This window comes from Lepidochelys kempii, chromosome 1 (genome assembly GCF_965140285.1).
Source record: "Lepidochelys kempii isolate rLepKem1 chromosome 1, rLepKem1.hap1, whole genome shotgun sequence".
Lineage (NCBI taxonomy): Eukaryota > Metazoa > Chordata > Testudines > Cheloniidae > Lepidochelys > Lepidochelys kempii.
Genome location: NC_136380.1, coordinates 238,946,736 through 238,964,191, shown reverse-complemented (window position 1 = coordinate 238,964,191; position 17,456 = coordinate 238,946,736). Strand labels below are relative to the sequence as shown.

General features: G+C 42.4%; 1 protein-coding gene across 1 annotated transcript; it reads left to right on the top strand.

Annotated features, from left to right (window-relative positions):
- Positions 1–322: 322 nt before the first annotated feature.
- STRAP (serine/threonine kinase receptor associated protein) lies at positions 323–15,674 on the top strand. The gene is made up of 10 exons (XM_073319127.2): positions 323–599; positions 3,030–3,165; positions 8,001–8,082; positions 8,330–8,402; positions 9,376–9,472; positions 11,090–11,227; positions 12,400–12,536; positions 13,411–13,560; positions 14,177–14,242; positions 14,598–15,674. The coding sequence occupies exons 1-10, from the start codon at positions 488–490 to the stop codon at positions 14,657–14,659; spliced, it is 1,053 nt and encodes a 350-aa protein (XP_073175228.1). The 5' UTR covers positions 323–487; the 3' UTR covers positions 14,660–15,674.
- Positions 15,675–17,456: the final 1,782 nt, after the last annotated feature.

The following is a 17,456-nucleotide window of genomic DNA, read 5'->3' as shown; positions in this document are numbered from 1 at the left end:
TGAATCTGCAGCTGCGGCCAGGGACTCCCTGTGGGAGCGGGACAGAGGCCGAGATCCCCGCTCGTCGTCCCCGCCCCCAGCCGCGTGACCTCACAGCCCCGCCCCCGCGAGACAATGGCCCCTGACGCCTACGGCTCCTCGGACCCCGCCCCGCGGTTGGCAGGGAGGAACTGACGGAACCGCCGCTTCGCAAGAGCGAGGGCGCGCGTAACTTCCGCACGGAGGCAAACAAACACTGAGCTCCATTCTCTCCCGCCGCCTCCCTCTCTCAACGTAACTTCCGGCGGCACCCACGGCGCCGGCTTGTCGTCACTTCCTGGGCTGCCGCTTCCGGTTCCTGCCCAGCGCAGCGCGGCCTAGCTCGTGTTCCCGTCCTGTGCTGTCCCGTGTGTGTGCGCTCGTCGCGCGCGCGCGCCTCCCTCTCCCCTTCCCCGCCTGCCGCCACGCGCGCCGCGTTTTTCTCCCGCCCTCCGCCTCCCCCATCGCCATGGCGATGAGACAGACCCCGCTGACGTGCTCCGGGCACACGCGGCCCGTGGTGGACTTGGCCTTCAGCGACATCACCCCCTACGGCTACTTTCTCATCAGCGCCTGCAAGGGTGAGCTCGGGGCGAGGGGGGGGGGGGGGGTCCTAGCGCTCTCCTGCCGTGGATGAGGTGGGGGCGGGGGGATCCCTGTCCTGGCGTGGCTCGGCCGCGCTCCGCTCCCAAACCTACCAGCGCTGGGAGAGTCGCGAGGAGGAGAGGCCGGTTTTCTCTGCTCTACTCCCAGGTCTGTGCGCGGCCGCCCTCGCGGTGCCCGAGCCCCGAAGCTGGAGGATGAGACTCGTCTCCCCCTCCTGGTTCTAGTTGCGCTGTGGACACGGGCAGGCGGTTACCCAAACACACCTTACGTCCTAACCTTAGCGTGGGAGACACAAGCCTGCTGATGCCTTGCCCTGTACCCAGGCTGAGTTCCCCACCTGGGGGATAGAGGCAGCCCCAGGGGTCGGTCTGGGGGGAAGGTAATGGGTGGGATTGTGTCACATTCCGCCCTCAATAAGCATGATCTCAGTCTGACATCTCAGTTTGCACCGCTGTTCCTTATGTAGCTGTAACCCTTATTGCTTGCATGCTTTGGTCACCAGTGAAATACCTGACAGCGCTGATATTTGTGGAAACACCCTTAGGGTGTTAACAAACTGAAAAGAATAGTAAGTTTGCACTTATTTCAGACTGTCTGCATGCTCGTTACTCCATTACCTAGCTGAGTTATGTTCAGCTCGCATCTGAACAGTTCTCGTCATACTCTTAAAGGGGTAGAGAATTAAAAATTTTGCTAGTGGATTTTTTTAAATTCTGAAATTAGGCATCACCACCAGGTGAAAATGGCAGTTCTACAAGTTGCTGTGAGCCTAGCCCCCTTTAACCTCTGCACTTTCTAGGTCAGAGGTGGGCAAACTATGACCTGTGGGACTGTCCTGCTTGGCCCCGAGCTCTTGGCTGGGGAGGCTAGCCCCGGCCCCTCCCCTGCTGTCCCACCTACTTGCACCGCCACAGGCAGTGGCTTGCACCTGCCCACCTCCCAGGCTTTCCATTAAGCCTGTCCTGCTGCTCTGAGTGGCAAGGTAAGGGAGAAGGGGGTTGGATAAGGGGCAGGAGATCCCAGGGGGTGGACAGGATGTGGTTGAATGGGGTGGAGGAGGGCAGGCAGGAGACAGGGAGCAGGGGGGGTTGGATAGGAGGTGGGGCCCTGGGGTGGGGGGGACGACAGGGAGCGGGGGGGGTTAGATAGGGGGTGGGGTCCTGGGGTGGGGGGGATGACAGGGAGCGGGGGGGGTTGGATAGGAGGTCGGGTCCTGGGGTGGGGGGGACAACAGGGAGCAGGTGGGGTTGGATAGGGGGTGGGGTCCGGGGGGGCAGTTAGGGATGGGGGTCTCGGGAGGGGGCCGTCGGGACAAGAAGTGGTGGTGGTGGGGTGGATGGGTTGGGGGAGCTTGTCAGGGGCAGGGTGTGGAGAGGGGTCGGGGCAGTCGGGACAGGGAGCGGGGGTGGGGTCCTGGGGGGACTGTTAGGAGTGGGGGGGTCCCAGGAGGGGGCGGTCAGGGGACAATGAGCAGGGGGGGTTGGATGGGTCAGGGGTTCTGAGGGGGGTGGGTAGGGGGTGGGGACCAGGCTGTTTCTGGAGGCATGGCCTTCTCTACCCAGCCCTCCATACCGTTTCGCAACCCCGATGTGGCCCTCGGGCGAAAACATTTGCCCACCCCTGTTCTAGGTGATAGCTCATCATACAGTGAGATGTTTTTCAAATAAATTAACTGGCTCATAATTGCACTAGTATTATAGTACATTAGCAGCACTGGATTGACTTTTCTTCATGCTCATATGCCTTTCCAGCAGGGCTTTCTTCCAAACCTCAAGAAGATGCCACCCTCCCACCAAATACATACACACACATTTTATTCCTCTACATATCCCCTTCTTTGAAAGGCCCTCTTGGACCTTTTACTGAGTCTGGGTTGTATTTGTCTGTCTACAATGCCACTTCTTAATTCTGTTTTATTTTTACAACTGCTCTATGTATCTGAAAAGTAATTTATATATCAGACAATTTTAAAATGAAACTTTTTGTAAGCAGTATTGGCATCAAAAGCAGGTGCTAATATGTTGAAACTAAAACAAATACAGAACTGTTAACACGGTGACAAAAAATACTAATTAGTAAAAGAACCAGAACATAGAACAAACATATTATTTGTATTGCAGTAGTGTCTAAAGGCCGCAGCCAAAATTGTGGCACCATTTTGTTAGATACACATAGCAAGAGTCAGTCCCTATATGTACAGATACAAAATTAAAGATCCAATTCTAATTAAATTGATAACAAAATATATCGTTTCAAAGGTATGTCACATTCCATTGCCAAAGAGCTCTGGTGTTTTCTTTTTTGTTCCACAGTAGTGTAAATTGAACTGTTTCATTAGAACTATGATTACTGTTAAGTAAAATAAAACTGTTTTGCTTGAAAATTAATCTTTGTTTTTTGCCTAGATGGTAAACCTATGCTACGCCAAGGTGACACGGGGGACTGGATTGGAACATTTCTAGGTCATAAAGGTGCCGTCTGGGGTGCCACTCTGAATAGGGATGCCACTAAAGCAGCGACAGCAGCTGCAGATTTTACAGCGTAAGTACTGGTTAATACTGAAATTTCACTGTGTTGTGCTTTCATCTTGTGATACTATATTTTTCTTAATTGTGGTGTTAAAGGAATTACTGTTTTATGTGTTTGCCCTTTAATAAACCATTAGTTACAGCTGGCTACCTTAAAAGTTTAGAAACTTAGGTTTTTGGTATTTTATGGAAGTACAGTAATGGCAGTTAATCGTCGTCATCAGCTGTCCCTCGATATGAGGATGATGTCTGCTGGAGGGGAAGGAGGAGGAGTCATTGATGAGACTTAAGATGGCTGAGGAGTCCAATCCATGCTCAACAGGTTTTTCCACATATATGACAGGTGGTTGCTTGGAGAGAGCACAGCTGCTGGCTGGGGTGCTGTACACGCTTTCCTTCCTCCTCTGCTGTTCCTCAGCCTCTTGAAGAGAATTGCCTTGCTCAAAACAGGCTGAGGCTTGATGTATAATGCAACACCATTGCGGTCTATTGCCAGCCATCTCTACCCAATTCATGGGCTCAATGACTCAAGATATGCTTTCAGGGTGTCATTGTGGCATTTCCTCTGTCTCGCTGCAAGTTCTGTTACCATGACTAAGTTGAGAAAAGAAGACTTGCTTCAGAAGACAAGTATCAGCCATCCGCACACAATGGCCAGCCCAGTGAAGTTGATTTTTCATAATCTTCGACTCAGCACTGGTGGTGTTAGCTGCAGAGAGAACGCTGGCATTTGGTACAATGATCTTCCCATCTGATATGGAGAATCTTCCTAACTCAGTGCTGGTGGTATCATTCCAAGTGGCTTTGGTATGTCATCCATGTCTCACACACACAAACAAGAGTGGGGATGACTACTGCCTTGTAGACCAGGATCTTAGTTTTCATCTGCAGATCTCTGCCAATAAAGACACGATGAAGCAACTTTCCAAAGGATGCCATGGCACAACAGATCCTCTGTTCAAACTCCACATTGAGATTAGCTGTCTGGGAGAGGTGGCTACCAAGGTAAGGGAAATAGTCACCATGTTCCAGGAGTTCACCACCAATGACAATTTGTGGGAGAAGGGGGCAACTTGTGCTGGGGCAGGTTGGTGGAGCTACCTTAGTTTTCTCAATGTGGAGGAAAAGTCACAGGTGCCCAAGAAAAAGTTTAGAGTGGATTACAAGTTAGCCTTGGTGTGCATGAGGATAGCATTGTCATCAGCATACTGAAGATCAGTAGTAATGGTCCTGCTGACCTTAGTTTTAGAATGAAGATGCCGCAAGTTGAAGAGCTGGCCGTCTATGCAATGCAATAATTCCAGTTCCAGAAAAAGGCAGTCATAAAGAAGAATAAAGATCATGGCAAGATAGATGGAAAAAGGGTTTGGGGCAGTAACAAAGCCCTTCTTAACACCAGTATAGATTATGAATGGGTCTGTCTCCAGCCCAATAGAGAGGACGGTGGCGGTCATACCATTATGAAGTAGCCTGAGAATGTGAATGAACTTCAATGGACAACTGAACCTAGATAGCACCTTCCATAATGCTCCAAGATTGATGGAATCAGAGGCCTTAGTTAGGTCAGTAAATGCCATAAACGATTGCTGGTGGCTTTCTCTACGCTTTGTTTGGAACTGTTGTGCTACAAAAATCATATTGGTGGTGCCCTGAGAGAGTCTGAAACTACATTGGGATTCCAAAAGGACGTCTTTGGTAAGAGGGAGGAAATGATTCAAAAGGATGCAAGCAAGGGTCTTCCCGGCAATGGAGAAGAGGTCAGTGCCTCGGTAATTCCTTCACATTGACTTGTCCCCTTTCTTAAAAATGGTCACAATAGTAGCATTCTTTAGGTCGGGTGGAATTTTCCTCATTAACTCAAATTCTAACACAAAGTTGATGAAGTTTTCACTTGAGTGCTATTCCATCAATTTTGAAGACCTTCACAGGGACGCTGTCTGGGCCTGGCGCCTTGTTGTGTCTAGTCCGAGTAACGGCATGCCAGACTTCCTCAGAAGATGGGGAGGGGGTGTCTGCAAGCATTTCTGTTACTGAATACTGAGAAATGGACTTGATGGTGGCAGCTGAGACTTCAGATTTACAGTTCAATAGAGTTTCGAAATGCTCCTTCCAACATTGTCCTTAAGGAGGGTGGAGCTGTTCTGAGATTTGCTTGAAAAAAGTTGCTCATATCATGTTGATCAGCAAAACTCTGGATCTCCCTGGCATTTGCCTGTTGTCACTGATTCTTGATGTGTCGCAGCCTCCTTTGAACTGCAGTTTTAAGCCTATATTAAGTTTTTCATTTTTGCAGGTTCTTTTTGCCAAGTGCAAAATGGTGGTCTCTACACTTTTCTTCTGATAAATAAGTGCTAAGATTTCCTTGTTCTTATTAAACTAATTCTGATGGCGGTGAGTGGCATATGCAATCTGTTCAGCACGTTGTGAATAATGGTCTTGAACTCCTCCCAGTGTGTTTGGGTATCATTGATGGGCAGGTAGGTTAGAGAGTTTCTCATGAGGCATTGCTGACGAGTCTTACAACTAGTGTGATTTTGATGCTAAATCTCTTCTGCATTCCTTTTGGTTGTTTTCAGCATTGTGGTGTAAGCCGCATGTTCATAATTGATCTGTCCAGCAGTCATCCATACCGCACGGCTCGTGTAATATAGACATCAGTATGATCACAGGACCTGATGATGACGTAGTAAAAAAGATGCCAGTGCCTGAAATGTGGGTGTTTACAAGTGGTCTTATATTTGTGCCTCTGTCTAAAGATGGTATTTGTGATAAGCAAATCATGCTTCACATATTTGCTGAGGAGGAGAATGCCATTAGAGTAGATTTTCCCCACCCCCTTCTTTCCCAGTGGTGATTCTCCAGAGTTCGGAATGTCAACCAACTCTTGCATTGAAGTCATCCCTGAGGATGAGCTTGTCTTCCTTGGCTGTGTCAGTCAGGACTGCATCAAGAGCACAGTAAAACTTCTACTTGTTGACTTCATCAAGTGTGGGAGCATATGCACTGATGACCATGGCATACTGGTTGTTACTAAGCTTAAAATGAAGAGTCTTCAGACATTCGTTAATACTCATAGAGAGTTTTAAAAAAAAAATCACTAGCAATCTTGTTTTTGGTGGTAAAACTAACCCCATGAATACGCACCTCTTCAGCTGAGTTTCCTTTCCAAAAAAAGGTATAGCCAACTCCATCTTCTTTCAGTTGGCCTTCATTGGCCAGACAGCTCTCATTTAGGGCAGCAATTTCAATGTCATATTTTGCAAATTCTCTAGCTGTTATGGCACTTCTTTCAGGACAGTCACTGTTCGGGGAATCCATGAGAGGGTGCGAACATTCCAAGGGCGAACTTCGTTACTTTGCATCATATGTTCTGACTGTAGGTAGAGTGATCCAGCCGGGGGAAGGGGTTGGGAGAGCCTATGTTTAGGGCACCTTTCCTAGTCCATTCCCCATTTGTGGTGAGCAGAAGGAATCCTGAAAAGGACTGCTCAGTAGTGGCCGCAGCTGTCTAATTGTGCTTCTGTCTCACAAGTCCAAGCGCAAGACGACCAACACACGGCTGCCGCTTGCATGCAGATTTTTGACTAGGAACTCCCAGAGATCACTGCTCGTCTCCACCACGACTCATCCATTTAGCGTTGTAGGACTTCGTTAGTGGGAGATGTTAACAACCTGGGCAGGGCAGAGGTGTGTGAAATCTTTTAACGTGGGTGAGCCAGTGCACAGGTGGCAACCTCACAAAACTTTACAGGAAAGAGCCCTGGAGCCAGGGGCAGGGAAGTTCAGGACAACCAAAGGTCTCGGTCCTGCTGCAGCCCTCACCCACCTTCACAGCTGCAGAGAACTGACAGGTCCTTGAAATACAGCTGTTCTGCATGCTTTGTCTGGAACCTCCCCTCAGAACTGTTCGCCAAGGGTGGCCACCCAACTTCGGATGACATAGTTCTGAGGGTCATTGGGACACACAAGCCTCTCCACCACAACAGGGTAACGATCCAAGGAGCGGAATGGCAGTTAATACTGTCAAGTTGGATAACTCCTATTTTATGGATGAACAGACTGATAAATAGCATAGTGGCCTACACAGACCATTCAGATATCCTTCATAATCCTTAGTTATGTTGCAATTATGTGGGATACCAGAGTTAATGATTTTGTTCCACCACTGCTAATTCCCTACTTTTTAACACTCCGTTTTTCCATTGCTCATGGGTCAGGTAGTAATCCATACAACTTTCCCACCAAGATTCTGTATAGAAGCACGTAACTCAAAGTACCTCCTGTTAAGTGAAATTGATGAATATTAGATACTATTGAGCCTCAGACTTACAAAGGCTTAAGCACAAGCACTGTGAGCGATCACCTTGATGTCACTGGGGATACTCGCAGTGTGGAAAGTTAAGTATGTACGCAAGTCTTTGTGAAAATCTGAATTCCACACATGAGCTCTTAGTCTATGTAGATCTAAGTAGGAATACTGTACCAAGGTGCCTCTAAAGCTACAAGTGCTGTTAATCCTGAACTGTTCGAGAGAGAAGAGAGGTAGGAGCAATGGGCTGGTAGTACAAAAAAGAATTAAGGAAATGGCTTTTAGGGGGAAAAAAAAGTATTCTCACAAACTAATCATTTCCAGTTTTGGGTTTTAACTGTTTGAGAGACTCACCTTTATCCAGAATGGTGATCCCTATTGTGCAGTAATTATCAGAACATAGTAATTAAAAGGATCTGTTGTGTTAGAAATAATGCTAGTTATCAGGGAAATGTCCCTGTAACCGGAACAGCCAAATTAGCTTGTAATAAAGTCAGTAGTGGCTAATGAAACCACACTTGTACTTTCTTGTCTTTCAGCAAAGTATGGGATGCTGTTTCAGGGGATGAACTGATCACACTGGCTCATAAGCATATTGTCAAAAGTGTGGATTTTACTGAGGTATGAAAAATCTTTGTCTTATTTGTCAGGGAGTCAAACAATTGGATGTAACTGCTGCCCTTGTTTTCATGTGCTTTATGCTTTGTCAGGGAGATGTTCAGGTCAACTTTTCATTTCTAAGGGATGAATGTAAATGTAATAGGTGTTTTAGCGGGTTACTAGAAAAGTGCTATTGTAATATTCATTATAAAAGTAATATTTTAGTTTTAATAAAAGAGTGACTTGCCATGATTTCTAACTATTTCAGGACAGCAATTACCTGTTGACAGGTGGACAAGATAAATTGTTGCGTATTTATGACTTGAGCAAGCCAGAAGCAGGTTAGTTTGCTTTTCTTATCCTACTTACTCATTCATTTTGTAGGGTTGCACACAATTCAGTTGACTGTTCCTTTGAAAATATTCAAATCTGTTCTGTTTCATGAATTATACTTAGAGTTCTTAATGGTTGGTGTTGATAGGATTTGAGATATAAATTAGTGTTGTACGATGTGCTGAAAATCACAAAAAGCATCTTTCAGGTTGCATTACATCTTATTTATTTTACTGTCAACACTAGCTTGATTTGAAGTTTTCTGTTTTTAAAGTGAGTTAAAGCATTTAAAAATGTGCAATAATTTAAACTGTTTGATATATCTCATCAGTATGAAGCATGGGTTCATGCACACAAGGTACTTGCCTCTGTGTGTTTGCTGGGCTCTGTGTGCTTGCATCTTGCATTTACCTGCAGGGACATGTAAACTTGTTTAACACCAGCTACTTATGTAATGTTCACAGTATTTCTAGATTGGGGGCTTGTCTAAACAATAAAGTTGCACTGGTTTAATTTAAATGGATTTTTAAACAGGATTAGTTTGAACCTGTACAAAATCCTGTGTGGACTCTCATTTTGGTTTGAGTGGCTCATTTCAGTTTAGCTTATACCTATTCCTTATTTACTTGGTCTCAACTGAGACTCAACTGAAGTAAGAGAGTTTGCATTAATTTAACAAAGTAGGTTTAAATTCATACATGAAGTTAAATTGGTGCAACTTTTTCGTGTAGACAAGCACTAAGAAGCAGGTATCAATTTGGCCTGTGTCATTCACTTCTGGAATTACTTCAGGTAAAAAATTAAAATACAACTCAAGCAACTTGACAGCATTGTCATCCTGATGCCATTACTGATTTATGGCAACTGGTGATTATAGTGACTTATAAACCAGGTGAAATGGTTTGTTGTTTGATTTAAGTGGTAAGATTTTTTTAATCTCCCTGTTATTTCATCTTCTAAGTTGTTTGCTTTAATCTTAAGAACCTCAGGTGGTCAGTGGACATACTTCAGGTATTAAAAAGGCTTTATGGAGCAGTGATGACAAACAGATCCTTTCAGCTGATGATAAAACTGTCCGGTAAGAAACACTAACTTAACTTTTTTTTTTTTTTTTTTAAAATGGACTCTCTCCATATAATTGTATTTGGGTACAGTTGGCTTTTGGGTTTATAATATCAAAAACATAGTTATATTTAGAACTCGGATTCATTTATTTCTGTAATTTAAGTATATACACTTCAATAGTCAGTGTCTGATTTGTGGTATGTGAGATTCCTAATTATTATATACCAGGTCAATATAAGACCACCCCATCTTTCTTAATGTCGTAATCTCTAAGGGTATATATCTGAGATAAGAATTGTTAATCATGTGATCTTATCAAATATACTTTCTGTCACTAAACCCCAATATACCAGTTGATTGATTTCATATTGCTAAGTCACTGCCATCTGTTTTTTTTCATGACAAAAACCCCAGAGAGGATGAATTCATAACTGGGATGAGTCCTGTCACTGAGGCATTGGGAGGGAACTCTTATTGCCTGTGAAGAGATAGTGGCAAACAAATGTAACATGTCCATCATAGTCAAGCTTGAAAAATGTACGAGGCATTCACTAGTCAGAGGCTGATATAAAAGATGGGGAAGAGTTCTGCTGTCTGGAGGCAGTGCTCTGGTGACAAGCTCAGTCCTCTTCCCCACTCTGCCACACTACTGAGAAAGGGGAGGGTGCTGGGATTCTACTCCAATCACTGCATCTTTGGCTCAAGTCTGACTGGTAGGTGTCTGATAAACTTGAAGTCCCCACAGCCCCTCTGACTGGAAGGAAGAGCATTCTTTTTGGTTTTTTTCCCCATAGCCTAGAACCTCCTGACCAAGCGTGGAGGAATCTATACTATGTCTGCTGGTGTGACCAGGGTGTTATCTCCTCTCCCCCATTCCCTAGACTTCTGTCTGATGTCATGTTGAGTGCAGATTAGTAGAGAGGTCTGTGGCATGGGGTGGGGTCAACTCTGCCATTCAGTCCCTTCTCCTCAGTCTCCATTTTAGCTCCATCAGCAACTGATGGGTTCACAGTTGTTCACAGGGCTTGAAATAATAGTAATTAAAACTGGAAATATCCTGATTAGTTTTCACTCTGCCAAAGCTTAGCTGAGGCCCTAGAGCTGACCGTTTGCAGTCATAGGAAGACAGAATTGCATATGGTGTTTTATATTTAGACTGTTAGTACAGCTACATCTTGCTGTAAGTGGAACCTGAGATACTGTATATGTATTAGCATTGGTCCCCCCTGCACCCTCACCAGAAAAAGCTTCCTGCTTACCAGTGGGGTTTTGACGTCTTGATCATAAGTGTTGTCACTAGGAAGCTGGATTGCTCAGGGCACTGGTGGTTGTGTACAGAGCTCATCATCCCTGGGTGACTGACTGAAACACCAGACCAGTTTAACAGTGTAAGTATCACTTAGTGTTGCTGTGGCAGAACCATTGCTGCATTCTGCTCCAGAGGTAGCTGTACTTTAAGAGCATGTTGTGGCCAGTGATTAAGATAAGCATACCATTAACAATCTAGAATGACTAGAACCAACTTTGGAGTTTTTGTTTAGGTAGCATTTGTAAACCAAAGCCTAGCATTGATGTGAATGAAAGTAATTTGGTTTACTCAAGTAATTTTAAGTGTCTCTTTTTTCAACAGCCTCTGGGACCGGAATACCATGACTGAAGTAAAAGCAATAAATGTTGCAATGTCTGTAAGCAGCATGGAGTATATTCCTGAGGGGGAGATACTGGTGATAACCTATGGGAGGACTATTGCTTTTCATAGTGCAGAGACGTAAGTTTCAAACTTGAAATCTTCAGAAGTATAAAGAGGACTAGAGGGCATATGGGAGAGGTGACAGGTGACACTGAGCCAGTATGGTTGTGGGAAAAGGATCTTGATCTGCCACGCTAATGAAACCAACATTTTCCCTTCTATTCCTTTCTTCTGCCCTTGTTTTCCCCAAAATAAAGGAGCATAGACCCTCATCTTTAGTTTAACTTCAAAAAATCTAGCTGAAATAGTACTTGAAAATCATTAGCAGCTAACAGTTGTTTGCAGGTCTCTATCCAGTTCTTATTGCACAAAGGACGTATCACTAAACCACCTCAGTTTGTAGTGATTCACATCTTTGTTCGGAATGGTGGAGAGGCAAAGGTCTGACTGAGGTTGGGGACTGAACTACTCAATCAGCCCTAGAATCATACTTACTAGCACACACATCTAAACTAATGGACATATAAATTTGCCATAGCTATACATGGATATAGTACTTATATTATATGCTCTTGTTGAGAATTAGTATTTGTATTGGCGTCTCTATATAATACTTCAATCAGGATCAGGGCCCAGTTGTGGACAAACTCCCTGCAGAGCTTACAGTTTAAAAAGCCTTTTTGTTAAAGGACAACTTTCCAACAAATTACTCATTAGCTCACTGTTAAGACTCTCTTGTACTAGTGAATAGGTAACAAGGTACCAGAGTCCAAGAGTTTACAGTATAAAATTAGACACAACAATTTGAAGACAAGGAAAAAGAAGAGATTAAGGAAAGAACAAGGGCAGACAAGAATATGACGACTATTTGGCTATGCCTGTATCATCAGGCAGCAAATATTTTTCCACGTATAATTTATACAATAAATCTAATTTTGGTTTAATATGTCCACTACAGCCTCAGATTTTTACTTTTAAGTACAACACAAGAAGCACATGCAAGAGAATTGTGACAATGCATAAAATAAGTGAGGCATTGGTCACAAAATATTAAGGTGTAATAGCTTGTCTTTAGCTTAGTGAAATGTAAATTTACCATTTTAAGATTTATACTGGAAACAGCATTTTTAAGAAAGCTGTGATCTGTAGGAACAGCATCACATTTTCCTAGAATGACAGGCTTAAAGTGCTGTTTTTAAAGTGTGTTTTTTTTAAAAACATATATAGTATTAACAAAACTTTTTCCCTAGTCTGGAGCAGATTAAATCGTTTGACGCTCCTGCTACAGTCAACTCTGCATCCCTTCACCCTGAGAAAGAATTTCTTGTTGCAGGTGGTGAAGACTTTAAACTGTATAAATATGACTATAATACAGGAGAAGAGCTAGGTAAGTTTTCCAGTTTTCAGGTGGTAAAGATTATAATTATATTTCACAGTATCTTGTGATAACTTGTACTCAGTTTAAATTTGAAAGTTTATTTATCATGCTTATGATTTCAGAACACATTTGTTACGTATTTAAAGGCATGCTGTTAACTTTAACTTGTCTAAAAAATATAGCCTGCAGCCTCCTGCACCAACAAACCTAACACAACACTTTCAGAGCAGCTTGGATTAAGCAGGCATCCACTCCAATAGAAATCCCTGAGACACATTCAGTGTTGATGTATTGTAAATGGTAGTGTAAATTGCATATGGGGTGTAAAGTAGTGTGGCATTCACTGGTTGCACAAAAAATAAGTAACTTAAACATTTCATTTGTTTGTATGGACAATGCACATGTTTGTTTCTCCCTTTTCTTTGTCTGTTGTTTTTCCAGCCAAATGAATTTAGCAAAATTCTTGTTTTAGAAGCACACAAGAGAATCTTACCAATTCAAGTCCCATACTAGTTTAGAATAATGGATATAGTTAGGAGGATGGATGTAAGAGCCTGATGTGCACTTGTGATACCAATGTCATCTTTGTTGGCATGCTTGCTTTATACAAGAAGGGGAAATGGTTATTTCCCTGGAACAGGCTAGCAATTGGTTATTAACTTGTCAGTTTTTAATAGGCACCAAAATTCAAGTTCACCGGGTAGCTTGTACTCCTTGGTCTGAGAAGATACACGTGCAACCTTTTGAGAAACTGCTGTATTTAAAAAAACAAAACAAAAACTTCCCTCTTCCTTCCCCTCCCCTCTTCACCAGTAATTTATTAGTTCTATTTATTTGTTGGCTAACGTGAAATTTAACACTGTGTTGAAACTATTTCTTATAGAATCTTACAAAGGACACTTTGGTCCCATTCACTGTGTGAGATTTAGCCCTGATGGAGAGTTGTATGGTAGTGGCTCTGAGGATGGAACGTTAAGACTGTGGCAGACGACAGTAGGGAAAACATATGGTCTTTGGAAATGTGTAGTTCCGGGTAAGAATTTTGTGTGTGTGTTTGGTAAAACTCAGTTGCATCGTAACTTGTCAAAATCTTATACAACTAGTTGCCGGTTAAAACTCAGACCTGCCAGAGTAACTTCTTTCCTTTAACAATCTCTGTATCAGATCCGTTCAGTTTAATTACATAAATACTCGCTGTTTCTTTTTGCAGCTACAAAATTAACCTTTTAACACTTTCTCAGGGAATATTCTAAGCAAAATAGTCTCATGTAGAGTTTTTTCTTTTGTGTTATAGAAACGTAAAATAAAACTCAAACAACACATGTGAAACACTGTATTTTTTTCAGTAATTTAAGCAAGGGCAAGACAGTAGAAACAAGTTTGCAAGTAGAGAAGCAAAGAGAGGTATTATAAAATTGAGGGCATTTTAAAAAAAAATTTGATTAAAACCAACAATAAAATGCCTAGCCACATGCAGAACACCTCTCCAGTAATGGGAACTGTTTGCCAACCCTCCCGCCCCCGTCACCACTAGACAAAGTTTTAAAAGAAACTATTTTTTGTCACTTAAAAATAACAATGAGGATTTTCTGTCGGGGTCTGAGGTGAATAGGGTTTAGAATTAGAAGAAATGTTTTTGTTTTTCACAGAAGAGGAAGGTGGAGAGCTGGCAAAAGCAAGGGTCAGCCTTCCAGGAACTGCAGAAGAGGAGCTAGGTAATGTATTGATAACTATATACTTCAGATACACCTAACAGTGTCAGAACTAATCCAAAGGGTTTAATCTGCATAAAATTTCCTTTAGAATTTGTGGGTACTGTGTCAGCGCTCTACTGATACTTTTCAAAGTTCACAACTAGTTTCCTGAAAATATGTGCAAATAAACTAATGAGAAAAATATAGACCAGCGAGTAGAACTGTGTGTAATCTTGCAAACTGTTTTAAAGGGATATGGTGAAACATTTGTGAAAAGTTTAATTTAAAGATGGATTCAGGTCCTGCTATGGTGGTGGTGTTTTATTTTCTGTATCTAAGGTGAAGTTTGAAAATAATTTTGCTATTTTAACCACAGAAGACCTTACTTCTGAAAATTCAGATTCCATCTACAGCTCAACTCCTGAAGTTAAGGCTTGACCATCACAGCTCTTATGCAACAAATGGACATAGAGACTAAATCAAGCAAACGGTGATCAACAGCAGCCTTCCAGAGTACGCTCTCTACATAAGGCAAAGATGGGCAGTAATTGATGAGAATGCGTTGGAACTGGCTAGGTGGTATCCATAAGAGAACTGAGTATCGAAAAAGACAAGTAGTAGAGTTTTGCTATATTTTAGTGCACCTGCCTACTGTCTTTTTAAATGAAGTGTGCAAGCCAAGATCCAGTCTCTCCAATTTCAATTAAACTTATTGTAGTGTGTTTTCTTTATTGTGGAGAAAAAATGTAATGGCTTTTACCAGTGTTTTTTCTGAAAGTTGGAAGATGTGGCTTTAGTTGTAAAGACGGGATTATGTGCTCAAGTATTTGGTTCGTTTTTTCTGTTTCATTGTACACCGCTTCTGAACATCTAACCATTTTCAGTTGTGTAAATAAAATGCCTTGACAATAGACTCATATTTTATTGTTAACATTGGGTTCATGGAATAGAAAAGCAATTGTTATTGCTCAGTTCTTACTAGTATTCATTTTTTAGTATTCTGCAAAGAGGAAAAGGAACAAGAGCATTTTTTCATATTAAAGTCTCTGGAATAGTGGGTGACAGGTACCCTGCTTCACAAGTCTTGTATCTTTTATTCTTTAAATTTCGTTAAAATCTCTAAAAGATCAATTTTTGAAACACCTGAAGTATATACAGCAAAAATATTTTGGTTGTACATCAGAATTGTTTCAGAAGCTGACCATATTCCTCTACAGTGGATTTGTACAGAACATGCTTTTAGTCATCCAAGCTGGCTTACAAAATGGGTTTCTCTTTTCCTTCAGTATAAACCGTATTTTTCTTCATTAAAGCCATATTATTGCCATACTTAAATTTGTAATGTCACTTAATATTGTATAACTTTTCATTTGTGTAGTGCATGTTGCAGCAGCCTGATAGCCATAACTTTCTTCCTTTCTGAGAGGTAATAAAGGCATCATTTATCAAATAATGTGGCTTCAGGAGAAATAGCTTTTGACAAAATACTATCTTCTTGCTGTTATAGTCTGCCAAATAAATTCTAAGTGAACCAAAATGTGAATTTCATGGCATGGGAATGAGGATTTTAAAATGTTTTCTGTACTTCTGGTATTCAGACCTTGCAGTCCTTAAAATACCAGAATGGCTCTTTCCAAAGAAATATTGATATTGTAGCTTTATCATACTTGTTAAAATTTAAAGGAAATTTAAAAAGCGAACTCTGTGAGTGCAGTTAAGAGTTCAAGTGGATTTATAAAAGTTAAAATAAGTCAAACATAGTATGACTCCTTGTTTTGTCTTTCCATATTTTAAAGTAGTAGTAACTGTCAAATATAATTTATAGTAAAACTATCTGACCCTACTTTAACATAGGTGTTACAAAAGTAAGTAATACTTCATTCCAGTGGAGGGCTGGAAATAGACAATGCCAAGATCTTAAATGAGTAGTCCAAAATTAGACTCCTAAATGCATATTTAAGCATCTGCCTAATTTTCAGAACAGTTGAGCATCCGGTAGTTCATTGGAAGCTACTTAAGTGTTCACCTTTTTTCAAAAATCAGGCAACGGCCTGGTGGCTTCCTCTAGCTTTAGTTGGAGCTATTGTGTTCTCAACATTTCTGAAAAAATCAGATACATGTCTTTGAAAAGCTAAATTCCAACTAACTATCACATCTTGAAGTTGGTGTTGAAAAGTACAGAGTTGCTTTTTAATCCAGTTTTTAAATTGGTCTTTTCCTAATAGTATTTTAAGCTATCTGAAGTCTATATGCTGTATCAAAATCTTGTAGCCCTGACCCCTGCTCTCTTGCAGTGGCCTACTGAAGTGAGATTTTGCAGTGTCTGGTGCTGGAATGAAGGAGAGGGGCCAAAACAGCTGACTTAAATAAAAAGGTTGTGGATGTAGGACCCCATTCTTACAAACTTTGAAAAATGTGTGCATAGGGCAGTTAAATAAGATTTAACAAATTTTAACTGTGACATTCCCCTCTGGTGATACCTGGACCAGTGATTTGCTAGGTCACTCCAATCCTTGACTCTGGGAGCCAGCCTGCTCTGCTGTGAGAACCCCCACTCCTGGGCTGTTCATGCACAGCCTCTGGCATGTAAGCTGCTCCTTGGATTATGCAACCGAATGACACTAGCCAATATCTCCAGTCCTAGACACAACCCTAGGAACCTTCATCTTGCAGTATCCAGTTATGCCTGCTGGATGCTGCAAGCTTATGTGAGTTCATCAATTTAACAAAGAAATTGATATGTACCAAGCTTGTTATCCCAAGGGAGGTCTGTGACGCACTTTAAACCAAACACACTGCTTTAGGTAGAATAAACAGACTTAAAAGCTATCTTTCATAGTTAATAAGTGATTGTAAGTCAAATGAAATAAAAGCAAAATGCATTCTAAGCTGCTCTTAACATTTTCAATGCCCGTACAAACTTCGATGCTTCTCACCACGGGTAGGCTAGCTGGCTCCCCTTTCATCAGTGCTTCAGTCACTTAGTGTGGCGGCTGTAGATGTAAGTGGAAGAGAGAGAGAGCCTGGCAAACTTACCTTCCTTTTATCATGTTCTTTCTTCCCTCTTGGCATTGCGTCCTTCCCCCCCCCCCCCCAGGTCAGGTGAGCATTACCTCAGCGCAGTCCCAAACTGGCCAAAGGAAGGGGGGGGGTGACTCACTAGAGTCTAACACATCCTTGTGTTGCTGCTTAGGCCAGCGTCCTTTGTTCCTGTGAGGCGGGGCTGGGTTTGTCC